The sequence below is a fragment of the Aspergillus uvarum genome (assembly GCF_003184745.1).
Source record: "Aspergillus uvarum CBS 121591 unplaced genomic scaffold BO82scaffold_91, whole genome shotgun sequence".
NCBI lineage: Eukaryota > Fungi > Ascomycota > Eurotiomycetes > Eurotiales > Aspergillaceae > Aspergillus > Aspergillus uvarum.
In genome coordinates, this window is record NW_020291388.1 from 54,476 (window position 1) to 70,853 (window position 16,378).

Consider the following 16,378-nt stretch of genomic DNA (forward strand, 5'->3'; position numbering starts at 1 on the left):
TATGCTATTCTCAAAGATTGATCGGGTATCCCAGGTGGAAACTGTAATAGTCTCAAAAAGCCCCCGTAAAGACACAAGAAACGGTATCAAGAGAAAGACAGGAATCTAATCAAATCGTGACATCAAATATGGTACAGGACATGGCAATTAAATGATTATTTTAGTTGGTATCAATGTGGCGCCCACCGATCGGGCAGTTTTAGGTGACGGTGGCCTTGCTCGGGTAAAACCTAGCATTGCAAGTCAGTATAACTCCAGAATATGAACGACGAGGGTTCTTCTTACCAAGCAGCCACAGCGATAATCAAGTACATCATCATCAGTAAGACGCCCTCCAGCCAGTGCGACTTTCCATCGGCGATGAGATAGTTGACCTGCTGAGGTTAGTGCATGTCCACAGCGCAGGTGTTGAGGTACAAACCAGAAGAACAGCAACAAAAAGTAGAATCACCTGGAAACCGTCAAAGTAAAGGGTCATATCATCATTCCCTAGGCAGCTGTTAGCATTTTGTTTTGACTCTTCTCCCCAACAGCAAGACTGACCCATTCCCCAACCGATCACAATAATCAAGGGCAACACCAACAACGCGATCTGCATACTTGAGCCGACGGCCACACCGATTGCCAGGTCCATCTTATCCTTGCAAGCCACGGTGACAGCCGTCGCGTGCTCGGCCGCGTTACCCACAATCGGAAGAAGGATCAATCCCACAAAGGTCTCCGAAATATTGCCGGTCTGTGTGAGAGCATCGATAGAATCGACCTGATCAAATTAGCCGCTGTCAAAACAAGATGAGGCAAAGGATCAAGCGTACCATGAACTCGGCACAAAGCGCAACAAAGACAGTCGAGATGACAAGCGTCAGCACGGCCACCCAGATGCTGAGCTGAGGCTGTTCCTCATCGTCTGGTTCCTGAAGTTCCACGTTCTGAGCATGCTCACCAGCCATCGAGGCCGTCATCTTGCCAATCTGAGCAATTCCCCGACTGGCATCGCCTTCGTTGATTTTCTGGCGTCTTCTTTCCACCTTGGGGCTAGGGGCGTTGTAGATCTCTGTGTGCGATTTGAGCTGGAAGAACAGATAACATCCATATACAACCAGTAGAATAACACTGGTGCCGCGGGACAATTCCGCAATTCCAGTCTCTCCAGCATCTGACCACGCATGGAAAGCGGTAGGGATAATAAGACTGGCCACTGCCAAAGCTAAAAGACTGGCTGCAGTTTGTGCAACCACAGGGTTGAAGTGTTGCTCCAGGCGGTCGATGCCGCCGAAGAAAAAACACATACCCATGACCAAGAGCAGGTTGGACAGCATACTACCGATCAAGGACGTCTGCACAATCACGACTTCTCCGTCAACCAAGGCGATGATCGCGACAATCAGTTCTACCGCGTTGCCGAAGGTAGCATTCAGAAGACCACCGATGGTTTCACCAGTACGCATGGCGATCTCCTCGGTCGCATAACTCAGCATGGCTGCAAGGGGAATAATCGCGATGAAGTTGACCACGAAGACCGCCACCGGAGGGACGTCGACATAATTCAACGCGATTCCCACGGGCGCGGCGAAAAGTAAAACATTGATCCAGGAATTGAACAGCGTGGCTTTCAACTGTCCGATCGCAGTAAACTTCTGCTTGTCGGGCATAGACTTGCTGGAGTCGGCGGCCGTGCGATCCTCGTCAGCGCTGGATCGGAAAGTGTTGTTCAGAAACGTCCTTCGCTTTCGTGGTCGCGTCTCGTCGGGCTGATCGGATTGCGGCACGTTGATGGGGTCATGGCTGCGCAGCGACCGCTCGGTGTCGGCCTTCTCGGCGCTGTCGATGCGATTCAACTGATCGGTATCGGCAGACTGGGGAGGGAAGGTGTCCGCATGCTCTGGACCGGCCAGGCCTTGGGTCATATTTCTCCGACGTCGGCGCTCCTCGGAGAGTCGCAAACCACCTTCTGAGATGACAGGAGTGAGTCGGTTCTCCAGTTGAATGGAGTTGGTCCGCCGCGGTCGCGGTCGGAACTTCTTGAAGGGGTTATGTGTCGAAGGTTCGCCTTCATTGTCATACCAGGCCAACTTTCTGGCTTGTCGTCGATATATATCTGATACCGGGAGCACGGTCAGCAAATGGCCCCATCGCACGAAAAGGGGCAGGCTCACGCATGATTACGGTGAAAGCGGATGTTTGTGTTCAGGACAGAGGTGATGGCTCTTGAGGACAGGCTTCTTATACTACATAGATATTAGGCGACAGGCGATAAAGTAGTAGATCTTCGAAGGCGATGGCAATCCAACAAGCTTCGATGCGCAGCACGCCAGGCTTGTCAGGCGACCCAACAGACTGGTACCCAGCTGTCATTGCAGCAATGATCCAATGGGGATGAAGCCGTTCAGGCACTTACAAATTGACGTGGAGTCTGAAGCAAGCAGAGAGGGTGCGATGAAGCCTTCGGAAGTGTGGCTGAAGCAGTGGAGAGTTGCGCAACACAGCCGCCTCGGTGAAGCCACAGGGGAGCAGATGAAGGCAATGAAAGCCCGACCTGTTGGAAAATACAGACTGCGATGAGAACGAAAAAGAGGGAAAGGTGCTCTAATCAGACCACCAGGGGGGATAATAAAAAAGAAAACCAAAACTACCCAAGCGAGGGGGGAAAGAGGGAGATCTGGAGGGTTGAATGTCTGCAACGAATGACCCAGTAATGACAACAACGCGAGACAGACAAGGAAACGAGTGACAGCAGCAAGGGAGTGAAAATCCACTTGAAAAGGGATCACTAGTCGTGAAGGAAGATTAAGTTTTGGTGGATGACCACAATCACACTGCATTATTGGACCCGAGCTGCAGTAATTTGAGAACACAGCCACAATCAAAAGCGCCAGCAATCTCCACGGCATTATCATCGTCATGGTGTTTCCACGGGTGAGTTACACAGATAGCCGCCTTGGCCATTCTTGTGATTCTTATTATTCCGCCGCTCATTCTCTTTTGTTGACATTGATATTGAAAGAGAAAGAGAAGGGACTGGTAGAACCGTAGAGGTAACAACCATGGGTGGTCTCCGATGACTACCATTCAGGCACTTCAATCCGTTGGACATTGGACAGACCAGATACAAGAGGACACACAACAACACAACACGATGGGGATGCAGCCAGCGACGTAATCACTTCTGCCAAGCCCTCCGATTGTCTTCGACTAGCAGCAGAACCAATGTGCGCATAACTCTTGGCCGCCACCAAAAGAGGACTTTGCCCCCCTTTGCCTATCATACTACTCGCTTCCAGTTTTTGCGGTACACACACTCTCAGGCTGGATTGCGGGCAACTCCAGGAAAAGTTTGGGCAGTAGCAGCAGACGGGATGATGCACGAGGCGTCAATCGGATGTTTTGAGAGGTTGGAACGGCTTCATGCTTGAGTGCATCTGTGCACTTCATTCAATCCATGATCAGTCTCTCGGTGCTGGCGTCATTTCATTATTCAACAGAGTTCAAACATTTCCGGCCCCTGGCGTGTTTCAACCGAGAGTTGGTGGGACCCAGGATTGCTCCTTCACCGCTTATCTAATCACACGTGAGCTTATACAGCCACATGTGGCTGGTGAGAGGCTGCGCCTGTGCCACATGTGTTTAAGCCACAGTCATCAGCCATATCAGCCACATCAGCCACACACGCGCTCTTCGCCTCTCTCTCTCCTCTGTCTTTCTCTCTGCGTTGACAGGCAGGGCGTCAGCGGTGTTAACCCACATTTAGGACAATGAAAACTGCATGCATCCTAGCATCATTTGCATCTGAAAAAAGAGTCGGTTAGTCGTTATCTTTCCGCAAAATATTGATACCATGCTCTACTGGTGCCAAGCCTGCAGATTTGTGTCACTATTTAATCGGATCGAGCGCCCGCAAAAATCCTTCTCTCCGCGATGCCCCAAAGATGGATCGTTACGCAGGCGGCGTCGATATTATAAAATTCTCGATGAGCGGGCTCTTCGCTGCTGCGGTGTGCAGGCCGTAACACCTTTGGATTTCATGTCCACGAGGGTTGGCTGTAATGTCGGAGAATGACCTTTTGACCTCCTTGCATTGATGTCTGTGCTGTCGCGCCTACATCCAAGCGATGAGGTCATCCTGAAGTCGACGGTCATCGGAGTTGATGCTTGTAGACACCAGTTGGATCCAGAAAAGGGGGGCGGGCAAAAGGAGAAAACGCGACCTCCCGACAACAAACAAACAGAACAGAGAACTCAAGTGATTGGACTAGTGATGCTACTAGGATGTCGCTCCTGGATGATCCCAAAGCTTGTTCCTCTGTTCAGCCGATTATCCCTCGGAGTAAGTATCTGGCCTCCACCTGTACCGAGATCCGTAGTTAGTAAAAGGACTGACTACACCGTATTGCACAGCATCAAGCATCCAGCAGTTAGCCAGTCAGCCGGATCGGTCGGATTCAGTCACCCTCGAACATCCGGAGATGTATGTCTTCCTGCTGATCGGTCGGTATATGCATGAAGAGAAAAGACAATGAGCGACAACGACGGAGTATTGTTTAAGCCTCGATCCACTCGAACAAGCCTTTTGCCCATCTATATTCGAGACACGCTTGTGAATGAGGGCATTTACCGCAACGAATTTTATTTTCAGATGGGAAGAGGGTGTATTCGATACGGGGTGATACCTGGTCTTACTTTGTCTTACCTGGGGGCACCAGAGGCAACGTAAGCTCAGGGCCCTTTGAACCCTGAGACCCTGCGGCAGGGTCTGAGGGGTCTGCCTTACAGTTTACCATACGAGACACGGTATGGTCACGATACAAGAAGGAAATTGCCCAACTTGCCCCTTCGACAGGCCCGCTTCTTCCTACTGTTTCGGATGGCGGACTGGAGCGACCAACAAATCTGAATCACCTTGGCCCCCCATCGGGTGTCTCGACTGAGCCGTGGGCGTGCATCTCAATAAGCCACCGACCCACCCACCACCTGGTGAATGGCCAGGTCCCAGACTGATTAGCCCCTCGGCAGCGCCGGGATGGCATGCTGATTTGTCGAGGGCAGAGCGGATCAGGAACAAGGCACTCTTCCATTCTTCATTGAAACGGTAAGAACCGTGTAATGACCGTCCTTACCATACCCACGGTCAGGGTCTTGAGCCAATCAGCCAACAGGGTCCTGGGGCCAGTGGGTTATTTGCTTGGGGTCTCAACTCTGAGTTTGACCCCTGGCTTCTGGTAAGAGTGAGGTATTCGCCCTCTTGGAACCGCCCTGATTACAGCCAAGTACTTTGGTCTTTGCCATCACAATAATGGATTGTAACCGAACCCGCCGTTTTGTGCCACGATGAACAATTTGGATGTGGGATGTGGTGGATAGAATCGCGGTCGAAGACATCGAAGAGAGCTGTCTGTCATCATGTCATCAATTGCAGAAACAAGAGCAAGACAAACAGTGGAGGCACCACAACAACATCATCGTCAATGGCCGTAAGATACTCACCTGTAATCGTCCAATCAGTGTTGCCTGCGATCCCCTGAGTTCCCAGTTCCCATCAGTGTTAGCAGCACTCAGTAGTTGTGCTATTTTTACAGGCGTCGTAATCTGGTTCCTCTTGGATGGACCGACCATCATTCTACTCCGTCGCAGTTAGTAGTCTAGGCAGGGGCCAAACTGGGCTCCCATTCTTATCTTCCGCCTTCCCCCAGCCATCGCCCTTTCTCTCCTTCCCTCTTTCTGCTTCCTTGTTTTCTCTTTTCCTTTCCAACCCCCCTCCCTCTCCCCCCCCAAATCAACCTCAATAACATCGTCCCACTTCAACGGCAGTGTGTGCGCCGTTAGTCACTCGTTCTTTCCTTTTAGGCTTTTGTTTCTGCCCGGTGCGGTTCAATCTTCTTTGCTCTCACTCCATTCAGATTCAAGACTCTCGTTCATAACTCCTTCCACGGGTGACCATGAAGTACAACTCTCTTGCCCTGGCGGGGGCTTCCATGCTCCTGGGCCGCGCCATTGCTGCCGACTTGCCTGAGATTGCCATCAAGGTATGTCCGCGAGGAAGAAAGACCGGAAACACGAGTGAAATAGGCGTTGACGGTTCGATTGGTGTAGGGCAACAAGTTCTTCTATTCTAACAACGGAACCCAATTGTGAGTCTCCCTGCCAATTTACATCCAGATCAGCCGTGGCTAACCATCATTCTAGTTACATGCGTGGTGTCGCCTATCAGCGTACGTCAATAGATCGTTGTGTCGAATCCTGACGAGGAGCGAATCTAACCGGTTTACAGAGGACTACACGGCCAATGGCACTTCCTCGGACAACAACGACTACATCGACCCCTTGGCCGATGCCACCTCTTGCAAGCGGGACATCCCCTACCTGCAGCAGCTCCGCACCAACGTGATCCGTACCTACGCCGTCGACCCCACCCAGAACCACGACGAGTGTATGACTGCTCTGGCCGACGCCGGCATCTACCTGATCACGGATCTGTCGTCTCCTTCCGAGTCCATCAACCGCAATGACCCCCAGTGGAACACTGCCTTGTACGATCGCTACACCAGTGTCATCGATGCCTTTGCCAACTACACCAACGTCATTGGTTTCTTTGCCGGTAACGAGGTCACCAACGACAACAACAACACCGATGCGGCTGCTTACGTCAAGGCTGCTGTCCGTGACATGAAGAAGTACATCAAGGCCAAGAACTACCGCACCACCCTGGGTATCGGTTACGCCACCGACGACGATGCCACCATCCGTGACGACCTCAAGGACTACCTTGTCTGCGGTGACTCCGAGGACATGATCGACTTCTTCGGTTACAACATCTACGAGTGGTGCGGTGACTCCTCATTCAAGACCTCTGGATACCAGGCTCGTACCGAGGAGTTCAAGGACTACCCCGTTCCCGCTTTCTTCTCCGAGTACGGCTGCAACGACCCGTCTCCTCGTACCTTCACCGATGTCCCCGTTCTGTTCGGCAGCGACATGGATGACGTTTGGAGCGGCGGTATTGTCTACATGTACTTCCAGGAGGCCAACGACTATGGCTTGGTCTCGGTTTCCGGCAACAGCGTCAGCACCCTCAAGGATTTCTCCTACCTTTCGTCTCAGATGCAGAAGGCCACCCCTACTGGTGTGAACAGCAACAGCTGGTCCGCCTCCAACACCGCCACCAGCTCTTGCCCCACCGTTGCCTCGGCCTGGGAGGCCAGCAGCTCTCTGCCCCCTAGCCCCAACGACGCTCTGTGCGACTGCATGGAGGAGTCGCTAAGCTGCGTTGTCAAGGACTCCGTCTCTTCTTCCAAGTACGGTGATCTCTTCGACTACATCTGCGCTTTGAACGACGGCAAGTACTGTGCCGGTCAGACCAGCAACTCGACCAGCGGCACCTACGGAGCCTACAGCGTCTGCTCGACCAAGCAGCAGCTAAACTTTGTCATGAACCAGTACTACAGCGCCCAGGGTGCCTCGGCCAGTGCCTGTGACTTCAGCGGCAAGGGTACCACCACTTCTTCCCAGTCTCCCACTGGTACTTGCTCTTCCCTGTTGAAGGAGGCTGGTACTGGCGGCATGGGCTCCGTGACCTCTTCCCCTACCGGCGGCTCTGCTGCCAGCGCCAGCTCCAGCTCCTCCGAGGGTGCTGCTGGTATGGGTGTCAGCCCCATGGCTGTCTCTGTTGGCAGCTGGCAGCTGGGCGCTTACGCCGTGACTGCTGTGGGTGCTGCCCTCGGCATGATCTTGCTGTAAGCGTGAGAGAGATGGAACAATGACGGGGTGGAGGAAGCAGCCGGAAAATAATTATACCTGTAACCTTTACCGTTGGATTCTTAACCGTACATAATTGAACCGATTCTGTATACGTTCGTTTTTAAGTCTGAATTGATGTGTTCATGTTCGTTCTAAATCTCTCATGCCAACTCATGTGCTTTCAGTGTAGATTGACCTGTAGATTGGTCTAGCCTGGATGCAACGCTAGTTCAATCTTCTTCGTATGCGCTGTTAATCAACTTCTCATCGGCTTGCAGCCTAACTGTGGGTTGAGGTGCATTTATCATGCAGCTGCAAGCCAACCGGCTCGGCGGGGCGATCCGAGGTCGGCGCGTGGGAGCGGAATCGCCGAGCGGTTCGATGGGTTCGATGGAGTCACTTCGGCCACACAGTCGGGATGCCGAGAGGAGAGGGGAGATATAAATGTCTGCATTCTCGGAGAAGCTGGTTCAAGTGCACAGTTTTCAATTGCATAGAAAATTTATAGACTCAAGACCATGCCGGCCATGGAAAAATTCTTGGGTGGTGTTGACCTCGAAAGAGCAGCCGCCGCCACCACCACCACCACCACCACCAGCACACCACTGCCCACCGAGCATCCGTCCCCATCTTCATCCTCCACCTCATCATCAACACATACTCTCGACCCGAACACCGATACCCACCAACCACAGCAACAATGGACCTTCCGCTCGTTACTCTCCTTGCACTCTCCTCCCCAGAAGGGCTACGAGCTCCCGTTCTGGCGTAAAGCCATCATCCTCTTCATCGTGAGCTGGATGACCCTCGCCGTGACCTTCTCGAGCACGAGTCTCCTCCCGGCGACGCCGGAGATCGCGGCCGAGTTCGCCACGACCCCAGAGATCATCAATGTCACCAACGCGGGCGTGCTGCTGGCGATGGGCTTCTCGTCGTTGATCTGGGGCCCCTTGAATGCGTTGATCGGGCGGCGCGTGGCATATCTGTTGGCGATCTCCGTGCTCTGTGGGTGTTCGGTGGGCGCGGCCGTTGCGGGCGATATGCGGGTGTTCACGGTGATGAGGGTGTTGGGCGGGTTGACTGGTACGGGGTTCATGGTGACGGGCCAGACCGTTTTGGCGGATTGTTGGGAGCCTGTAAGTTTTTTTTTTTTCCCTTTAACTTGTGGTTTGGGGGGAGGGGGTTGGGTCTGTGTATCCTGAAGTATATCCTGTACGGGGTGGTGAGGTTATAGGAGATGAGAGCCCAGTTGCTTTCAGCTCCGGTGTTATTCTCTATTAGTGCATCGACTGACACCCTCCAGACGGTCCGAGGTACCGCAGTTGGTTTCTTCATGGCAGGCACAGTCACCGGACCAGCTATTGGTGAGTATAGACTCCCTGCTGTCTCTGTCCGCTCAAACCTCTCTGATGACAACAACGATCAGGCCCCTGCATCGGCGGCATCATCGTCACCTTCGCCAGCTGGCGCAACATCTACTGGGTGCAGGTCGCCATGACCGGCTTCGGCCTCGTGCTAGCCATCCTCTTCGTCCCGGAGCTGTCGTCGGTTGACGCCAAAAAGTCCATCACACTGGATGAAAAAGCCCCGGCGCGCCGTTCTTCCTCCGAGCAACTCAAACACATTCTGCACGCCTTCAACCCGATGCGCGTGATCAAACTGTGGATCTACCCAAACATTTTCCTAGCTGTACGTCCTCTCCCCTTCCTTCCAAGAAATAACACTAACAAAGAAAAAGGACCTGACCTGCGGCCTCCTCTCGACCTTCCAATACGCGATCCTCACCTCCGCCCGCTCCATCTTCAACCCGCGCTTCCACCTCTCCTCCGCGTTGGTCAGTGGGCTCTTTTACCTCGCCCCCGGCGCCGGATTTTTGGTGGGCAGCATCGTCGGCGGCCGCCTCAGCGACCGCACCGTGAAGCGCTACATCGTCAAGCGCAACGGCACGCGCCTCCCGCAGGACCGGCTGCACAGCGGCCTGATCACCCTGCTGGGCGTGCTCCCTGCCGGCGCGTTGGTGTACGGCTGGACCCTCCAGGAGGGCCAAGGCGGCATGGCGGTGCCGATTATCGCGGCCTTCTTCGGCGGCTGCGGCCTCATGGGCAGCTTCAACGGGCTGAACACCTACGCGGCCGAGGCGCTGCCGCATCGCCGGTCCGAGGTCATCAGTGGGAAGTACATCATCCAGTATCTGTTCTCGGCGGGGAGCAGTGCGGGCGTGGATCCGGTTATCGGGGCTATTGGGGTCGGGTGGACGTTTACGATTTGTGAGTTTCTGCTTTGCTTTCCCGGGGGTAATCAGGGTGTTTTGGATGGGTTGCTGATTTTGATGACTGGTTAGGTGTCTTCTTTTCGATCATCGGGGGCGTGTTGGTCATTCTGATTACGAGGTGGGGTTTGGATATGCAGCGCTGGGTGCAGAGGCGGGTTGGGTCGGATCCGTGATTTTTGGGGGGGGGATTTGGGTGATGAGCTTATGACTGATGATTATGATTTATTGGGTAATGTCTGGGTTTCAGAAATGGGCTTGAAATAGAGAGGGGGTTGGGAGTGACCCTCCAGCAGCGTGACGAGGGGTATACAGAATAATATAGAGAGATTAAGAGACTAAAATAGATCGTGATAGAGATCTTGTTCCGTCTTGATCATCAAGTCAAGAAGTGGGTTGACTACTACTAGGGAGGGTTCCCTCCCATATGACAAGGACTGGTATGCTTATGATCAAATGTACATCTAGCGTGGCCAAGATGTTTAAGCAGAGAGGGGGTGCTTTCTCAAGATCAGAGATAGAGGAGGATCAAGTTGGGTTATCTTCATCTGGCACAGATTGGGAGCTTCCTAAAGATTGTAGAGGTATTGATTTGGCGTGCCGGATTGATTGATCGAATCTGACAAGTGCACTCTTTGGTGATCATTGTACTGCAATGGGTAAGGTAGCTATGGTGGTTCGACATATAAGGCTGCGCCCACCTTGAGCACAAGAGCTTATTTGGTGATTTTCTTTTGCCTTTGGCGGCGCGTTGCTCTGTGATGTGACCACCAACTCAAATCTCTTCAGGACTTGCTCCGTCGGTTCGTTATCGTTTATGACCATATTATTAGATCTGCGGTATAAACCCCTGAAGCCTGCCATGTCGCATCGCCGCTTTTGTCGTCAACAGACAGGTTAATGACTACTGGTCATCCCCTCATACCCGCCCTCATTCAGATACGTATCCACCTGCAGCATCCCCAGATCGAAATCACTCTGCGCCAGGAAGTCCTGCATTGTCGGTTCCATGAACGCCATCGCCGTCGTGAACCCCCCACTGCTGTCGCGGAGCTCCACGGGCAAGAACTCCTCGACCCCCGGCCCATCCACCGCCACCGTTGACACCACCGCATCCGCCACCCCGGGCCCGATCGCCGCCGCGGCCGCGTTCTGGCTGCGCCGGCGGTCGCTCAGATACCGGCCCAGACACTCGTTGACCACCTTGAGGTGCTGGTAGAACTCCGACGCCGCCAGGTTCCCGTTCTCGCTCATCGAGCGGAGCACCTCCAGCCCGGTCTCGAACGAGTTCATGTCGGCGGCGCTCCCCATCGGCGTGAAGCTGGACATGGCGAGCACCAGGGCGGACGAGAACAGGTAGTGCGCGTGGAAGTAGCCGAACGTTGGCATGGACCCGTTGATCCAACGCGTTAGGATGATGGAGTGGGTGTGGCGGGCGGCGTGGACGCATGCCTCCCCCAGCGTGAGCACGGGCTGCGAGATCTCCTCCGACTCGGGCTCGCTGAGCTTGATGAGGATGTGGAGGAGGGTGGGGCGCGTGGTGATGATGACACACTGAGTTGGTTGGTTAGCATGTAACCCCAGGCACCTGCGTGCACGGCGTACGTACCTGGTTGAAGGATAAATGCAACGATCCGACCGGTGTCCGGCTCGTTTCCGGCTCCTCTTGGTTCAGCCGTAGATGCTCCGGCAGCGTTTCCACCCAGTTCTTCAGCGCTTTCAACAACTTCTGCACGCGCTGCAGAAACGTCTCGCTGTACTTGCGTCGACTGTACAGTTTGGCGATCGTCTCGCCGACAATCCGCGCCAGGCTGATGTTCGCCTTCAAGTATTCCGTGTCCGAGAACTGCTCCTCGTGCAACGCGATCGGAGTGATCGTCGACGGCATGTCCAGGTGAATGTCATCGTCCAGGATCTGGGACGGCACTCCCATCTTCGAGCCCCACATGCGATCGAAGATGTAGATTGTCCACCAGATCCGCACGCGGTGCTGCCGTTCCACCGGGTCGATCAACTGCGATTCGGGGATGTTGTGGTTCAGACCAATCGTCAACCCCAGCCGCATCGCGCTGCCGATCAGCACGTAGGCTGAATGCCTGCGGTTCAAGTAATAGGAGAACAAGGACTGGATCGTTAGCGGTGTCCCCATAATCTGGATCAGATGCATACCAACAATAAGAGCGTCTCCAAATGGGCGACGCTCGTCCGCTCCGGCAGCACTTGCACGAGGCTGAGCGCACGCGCGAAATACTTGGTCCCTGGCACCCGTGACCCCGAGGACGGCTCGCTTCGCATGGAGTATGCTTCGCCGAAGGCAAAGAGCGCGAAGAACTTGCATTGGTGGACCTTGGCCTCGAAGTCGCCCGTCTGGTAGATCTCCTCGAGCTTCTCCGTCGTGGATTTGCGCAGGACCAGATGGTAAATGAACCCGATCTGCCGCAGGGCGATCTTTAGCAACAGCCGGGCCTGCTGCAGACTCGGCCAGCCAATCTTCCCCGCGGTGGCCGCACTGATGCTCTCATCGTGGACGTACTGGGTGCGAGGGATGTGGGCCGTGGCATTACTCCCCGTCAGGAAGCGCCGGAAGCGCGTCGCAAACGCGGTGCAGGCGGCCTCCCCAATAAAGATAGGTGGCGCGGAGGGATCGTAAGGATGGAACCAGGCCCGATCCCCAATTAAGGGATTGCGCACGTTGTTGGGATTCCCAGTTTCCAGGTCCGGAGCTTCTGCCGGCACTCGTGACGGGCCGCGCCCCGAGACGCCGCGCCCCTCTGGATCCGCATCGGTCGGAGGGTCTGGCGCTCGGGGCTGTTCGCGCAGACGCTGATTCTCCGCTAGCAGGCGTTGCAAGAAGCTGCAATAATGCTGGCATTAGATCAAGCCCTGTGTAGACTGTAACAATCATGGGATGTGATGTGTATGGAAGTCCTCCCTACCTTTCGCTTACTTTCACCTGTCGATCACGAGGCGTGTACTCGCATTCATCGGCACAGCCGACCTGCCGGCATTTGAGACACGGCTGGCCCCCTGAACATTTAATCTTATGTGAATGGCAGCGCTGGCATCTAGATTGGCTCATCAGCCGATCTGCTGGGATGCCAACTGCAAGGGGGGAGGGAGAGAAACCTACGCGATGAATTTCGGCCGCTTGGAGATCTCGACCTCATCGGTCGTTCTGCTATGTTTTCTACGGTTCATCAGTCATGACGAGACAAGAGGTAGTGATTAAAAGAGGTTAGAGAGACTTGAGATCGATCGACGATCGTCATGTATGTGGTTGATACTTTTCTTGAGTAGCTCATGTCTTGTCTGGTTCTGGGAGGAGTTGAAGTTGAGTTCGGCCGGCAATCGGTGAATTCTGCCGACCATCCGGCCGATCCCCGATTAGGCAAGGCATTGGAATGTTCAACTCCCGTCGGAAATGTAGGAAAGGGACTTACTAGGTACCTACTTACATGAGCTGAGTAAGAGTAGTAGTAGTAGTAGTAGTAGTAGTAGTAGTAGTAGTAGTAGTAGTATCGTACTCGGCTGTGAAAAGTAACTTGGAAGTAGCCAGTTATGTGCAGTACACTCACTCCTTTGGGAATTCTGCAAGCTTTTCCATCTACGGCCGTAGATCGGGCCTATTCGGTGATGCGACTCTGTAAAACTGTGTGTGATCTACAGTCGCGTTGGCTGGCTGGCTGGCTCGCTAGCTGGCTAGCTGGCTAGCTGGTGGAATGGCTGGCAGAACTTCCACCTTTTGTACTCGTACCTGCTCCGTAGCACTCCAAAATCTCGCCACCCTTGCAAGTATGTGTACAGTACAGTAGGTACTGTACGTTCTACGATGGGGGTGATTGTGGTGGTGTCCACACAGCATTTTCCCCCGCAGTCAGTGTGCAGTGTGACTGCCTATCAGATGTGGTGCCCAGATGTTTAGCGTTTAGCACTGGCACTGCCGTTCAGAGGCTCCCATCCCTGGACGGGAAACAATTCTTGTCAAGATTGACTCGCTGGGATTCTCGATGCGCGACCTATGACGACGAATGTCATGGGCTGCTTTGCTTATTTAACCAGTTAATCGGGTCGGTTATAACCCAATTGCGAGTCCAGCCAGCTGATCGTCCCAGCTGGAAACTTTCCATGCCCACTCCCAGCGCGCTCGGGTTCTCAGCCCGCCCATCACAGTTGGAACCTCATGTGGGCTGCTTGAGTGTTTGTAGATCCGACCATCGGGTATAGAGCTCCTTCTTCCTGCTTGGGTGTGATCATCTCCTCCGAATTTTCCATCTCAATCGCCGAATTTAAGAAATACTCGGCCAGCGGGAAATCTCTGGTTCGACCGGCGGGGGTGCTGCAACAAAATCAAGGCAGTCGCAGATGACAACTTGGAAGCATTGGAATTGGCTCAATAGGGGAGGGGAAGCAAAAAGTCTTTTTTAACCCCTCTGAATTCCTGATCGCCATGGTGGTTCGTCCCTTTTATTTCAATCCCGAGACGCAGAGAGGAAGAATGCCACAATCGCTTGAAATCAATTTTCCTAGGTACCCTAGGTACTGGAGACGGCAATCAGGCCCTAGAAGAGAATGAGAAAGAGAGAATGAGCCGATGTCGAAGCTTCAGTCCCTGATGATCCTGGATTCTGACCAATGGCGGAGGATCGGCGACGTGTTCGAGCTGGTAAGGTGAAGTTCAGGTTGAGATTGAAGATTTGGAAGACTGGCAGACCTTTTGACAAGGTTCGTGTTTCTCAATCTCCAACCGACCGCCAAAGAACTTTCTCCTCCTCTCTCTCCCTCACTCACTCACTCTTCTCCTTCGGCCTACTTCCTCCTCTTCGGCCCGGCTTGGACACCCCCTTCTCTTTCCAGTCCAGTACTCCCATTCCCTTATCTTCAACTCCTTGAGTCAGCTCAGGCACTTTCAATAGAAACCACGATAAGGAAACCCCAGGGAAAGCCAAGAGCAAGGTCCCGCCCGGCCGGGGCTGAGTGTCAGTGTCACAACCGTTCTGTGGGGGCACAGTGACAATCATGGATGGAGTCTCCGCGGAATTCTTTTCCACGCCAAGTCAATCTTCCGCCAACATCAAATCCCATCCATCTATGACAGGTCAAGCGCACGCCTACTAGACAGTAGATGCATTCCCCAAAGAAGAATAGATTGAAGAAACCGCTATCGCAGACAGCAAAAGCTCCCTAACCCACGCTAACCATCTCAACATGGGAGACGAACCAATTTCGCCCCGCGCACACATGGCTGTCTAACTTGACCAGGTCTGGTGATGGCCGCGCAAGGCCCGGGCTTTTCTCACATCTGTGAATTGGGCAGGACCGTCTCCCCCCGTCTTCTGCATTCTCCTCCTCCCCCATCTCCTTCTGTCACTTCTTTCTTTAACCCTCTTTCTGCTTGCTCCGCACCGCTGACTTGAATTTGATCATTCTCATCGAGTTCAATTCCGTCTAGGTGCCAATGCCCACCTACAGGAGATCAGGGGTGTGCGGACTGGTTCCCGCGTCGGCGTGAGACACTTAGAGTAAGTGAGTGCGTTTCTTCTCCAGATTGGCCGTTGGCGCAAGTGGCATGTTCAGGTAAGCACTCCAATCTTAGATGTCATGAGCTGATTGCCTCGTCTCTCCTCTATGGCCATAGCCGCTGATTTCTGCAGTTTCCACCGGTCGGGCGGGGCTGCTGGCTCACTATCGCCAGCCAGGCAAATTTCATCAACCAGGTCCGAGCCCGTATTCAAAGCCTCAACACACGGGGTGACAGTCCGTTGTGAAATATCCTCCGTGGAAAGGTGTCCAGTCACAAGACCCCTGAGCTATCCCGCGCGCCATGGTTGAAGGTGTAGGGGGCGACGGCACCAAGTCCGGCCAGAACTTAGTCCGCAACACCTGACAGCTCCGACTCACCATCACTTTCGGCACTCCTCCTGTCCTGATGTCTTGCAAAAACGTCGTTAGGATTCCTTGCGCAACAAATAAGACCTGAGCTCACACTTTTCGTGGCCGAGATGGCCCCTTCGCTGCACTTCGCAGTCATTGATCACCCTCCGAAGTATGGTTGCTGATAAGATTGAGACACAATTGAATCGCATTGCTTGAACTAGGACATTGGCCAGTTTAATAAGATCTCTTCCGCTAAGTCCTCCCATGATTGGAAGTCGACTTTGCATGGACAGAGAGTGTTGAGGAGCCTTTCAGTAGCATCACATCTTGCACCAAACAAAGATGTTATGTGACAGTTGGGGCTATGTGATTGTGCTTATCCCTCATTCTCACAGCACAACTGTCGCAGGCTTCAAACGAGCTCGCCACCGCCATGATCCCACTGACCACTGGGATGACATAAGATATGGCGAGCCCTAGGCGTCGTCCCACTGGCTCATGAGA

The 16,378-nt window shown here is 53.7% G+C and overlaps 5 protein-coding genes across 5 annotated transcripts; 2 read left to right on the forward strand and 3 right to left on the reverse strand.

The window, feature by feature from the left end:
- Positions 1–62: 62 nt before the first annotated feature.
- On the reverse strand, positions 63–2,522 carry BO82DRAFT_359332 (hydrogen/calcium exchanger domain-containing protein). The gene is made up of 6 exons (XM_025636551.1): positions 2,157–2,522; positions 816–2,098; positions 544–763; positions 422–489; positions 286–374; positions 63–230 (listed from the first exon to the last, which is right to left on the reverse strand). Exons 1-6 carry the CDS (start codon positions 2,158–2,160, stop codon positions 200–202), a joined length of 1,695 nt encoding a protein of 564 aa, XP_025486414.1. The 5' UTR covers positions 2,161–2,522; the 3' UTR covers positions 63–199.
- On the reverse strand, positions 2,184–3,154 carry BO82DRAFT_214518 (uncharacterized protein). Its single transcript, XM_025630730.1, has one exon. It carries the CDS (start codon positions 2,901–2,903, stop codon positions 2,352–2,354), a length of 552 nt encoding a protein of 183 aa, XP_025486415.1. The 5' UTR covers positions 2,904–3,154; the 3' UTR covers positions 2,184–2,351.
- A 2,735-nt stretch (positions 3,155–5,889) lies between these two features.
- Positions 5,890–7,759, forward strand: BO82DRAFT_359334 (glycoside hydrolase family 72 protein). The gene is made up of 4 exons (XM_025636552.1): positions 5,890–6,020; positions 6,088–6,125; positions 6,181–6,206; positions 6,266–7,759. The coding sequence occupies exons 1-4, from the start codon at positions 5,934–5,936 to the stop codon at positions 7,729–7,731; spliced, it is 1,617 nt and encodes a 538-aa protein (XP_025486416.1). The 5' UTR covers positions 5,890–5,933; the 3' UTR covers positions 7,732–7,759.
- Positions 7,760–8,236: 477 nt separating this feature from the next.
- Positions 8,237–10,306, forward strand: BO82DRAFT_387468 (putative MFS transporter). Its single transcript, XM_025638313.1, has 6 exons — positions 8,237–8,446; positions 8,478–8,867; positions 9,035–9,095; positions 9,158–9,420; positions 9,470–9,998; positions 10,073–10,306. Exons 1-6 carry the CDS (start codon positions 8,432–8,434, stop codon positions 10,174–10,176), a joined length of 1,362 nt encoding a protein of 453 aa, XP_025486417.1. The 5' UTR covers positions 8,237–8,431; the 3' UTR covers positions 10,177–10,306.
- A 591-nt stretch (positions 10,307–10,897) lies between these two features.
- BO82DRAFT_296778 (transcription factor domain-containing protein) lies at positions 10,898–13,198 on the reverse strand (the record flags this gene model as incomplete). Its single annotated transcript, XM_025631914.1, has 5 exons — positions 10,898–11,554; positions 11,610–12,125; positions 12,170–12,854; positions 12,937–13,065; positions 13,131–13,198. The coding sequence occupies 5 exons, from the start codon at positions 13,196–13,198 to the stop codon at positions 10,898–10,900; spliced, it is 2,055 nt and encodes a 684-aa protein (XP_025486418.1).
- Positions 13,199–16,378: the final 3,180 nt, after the last annotated feature.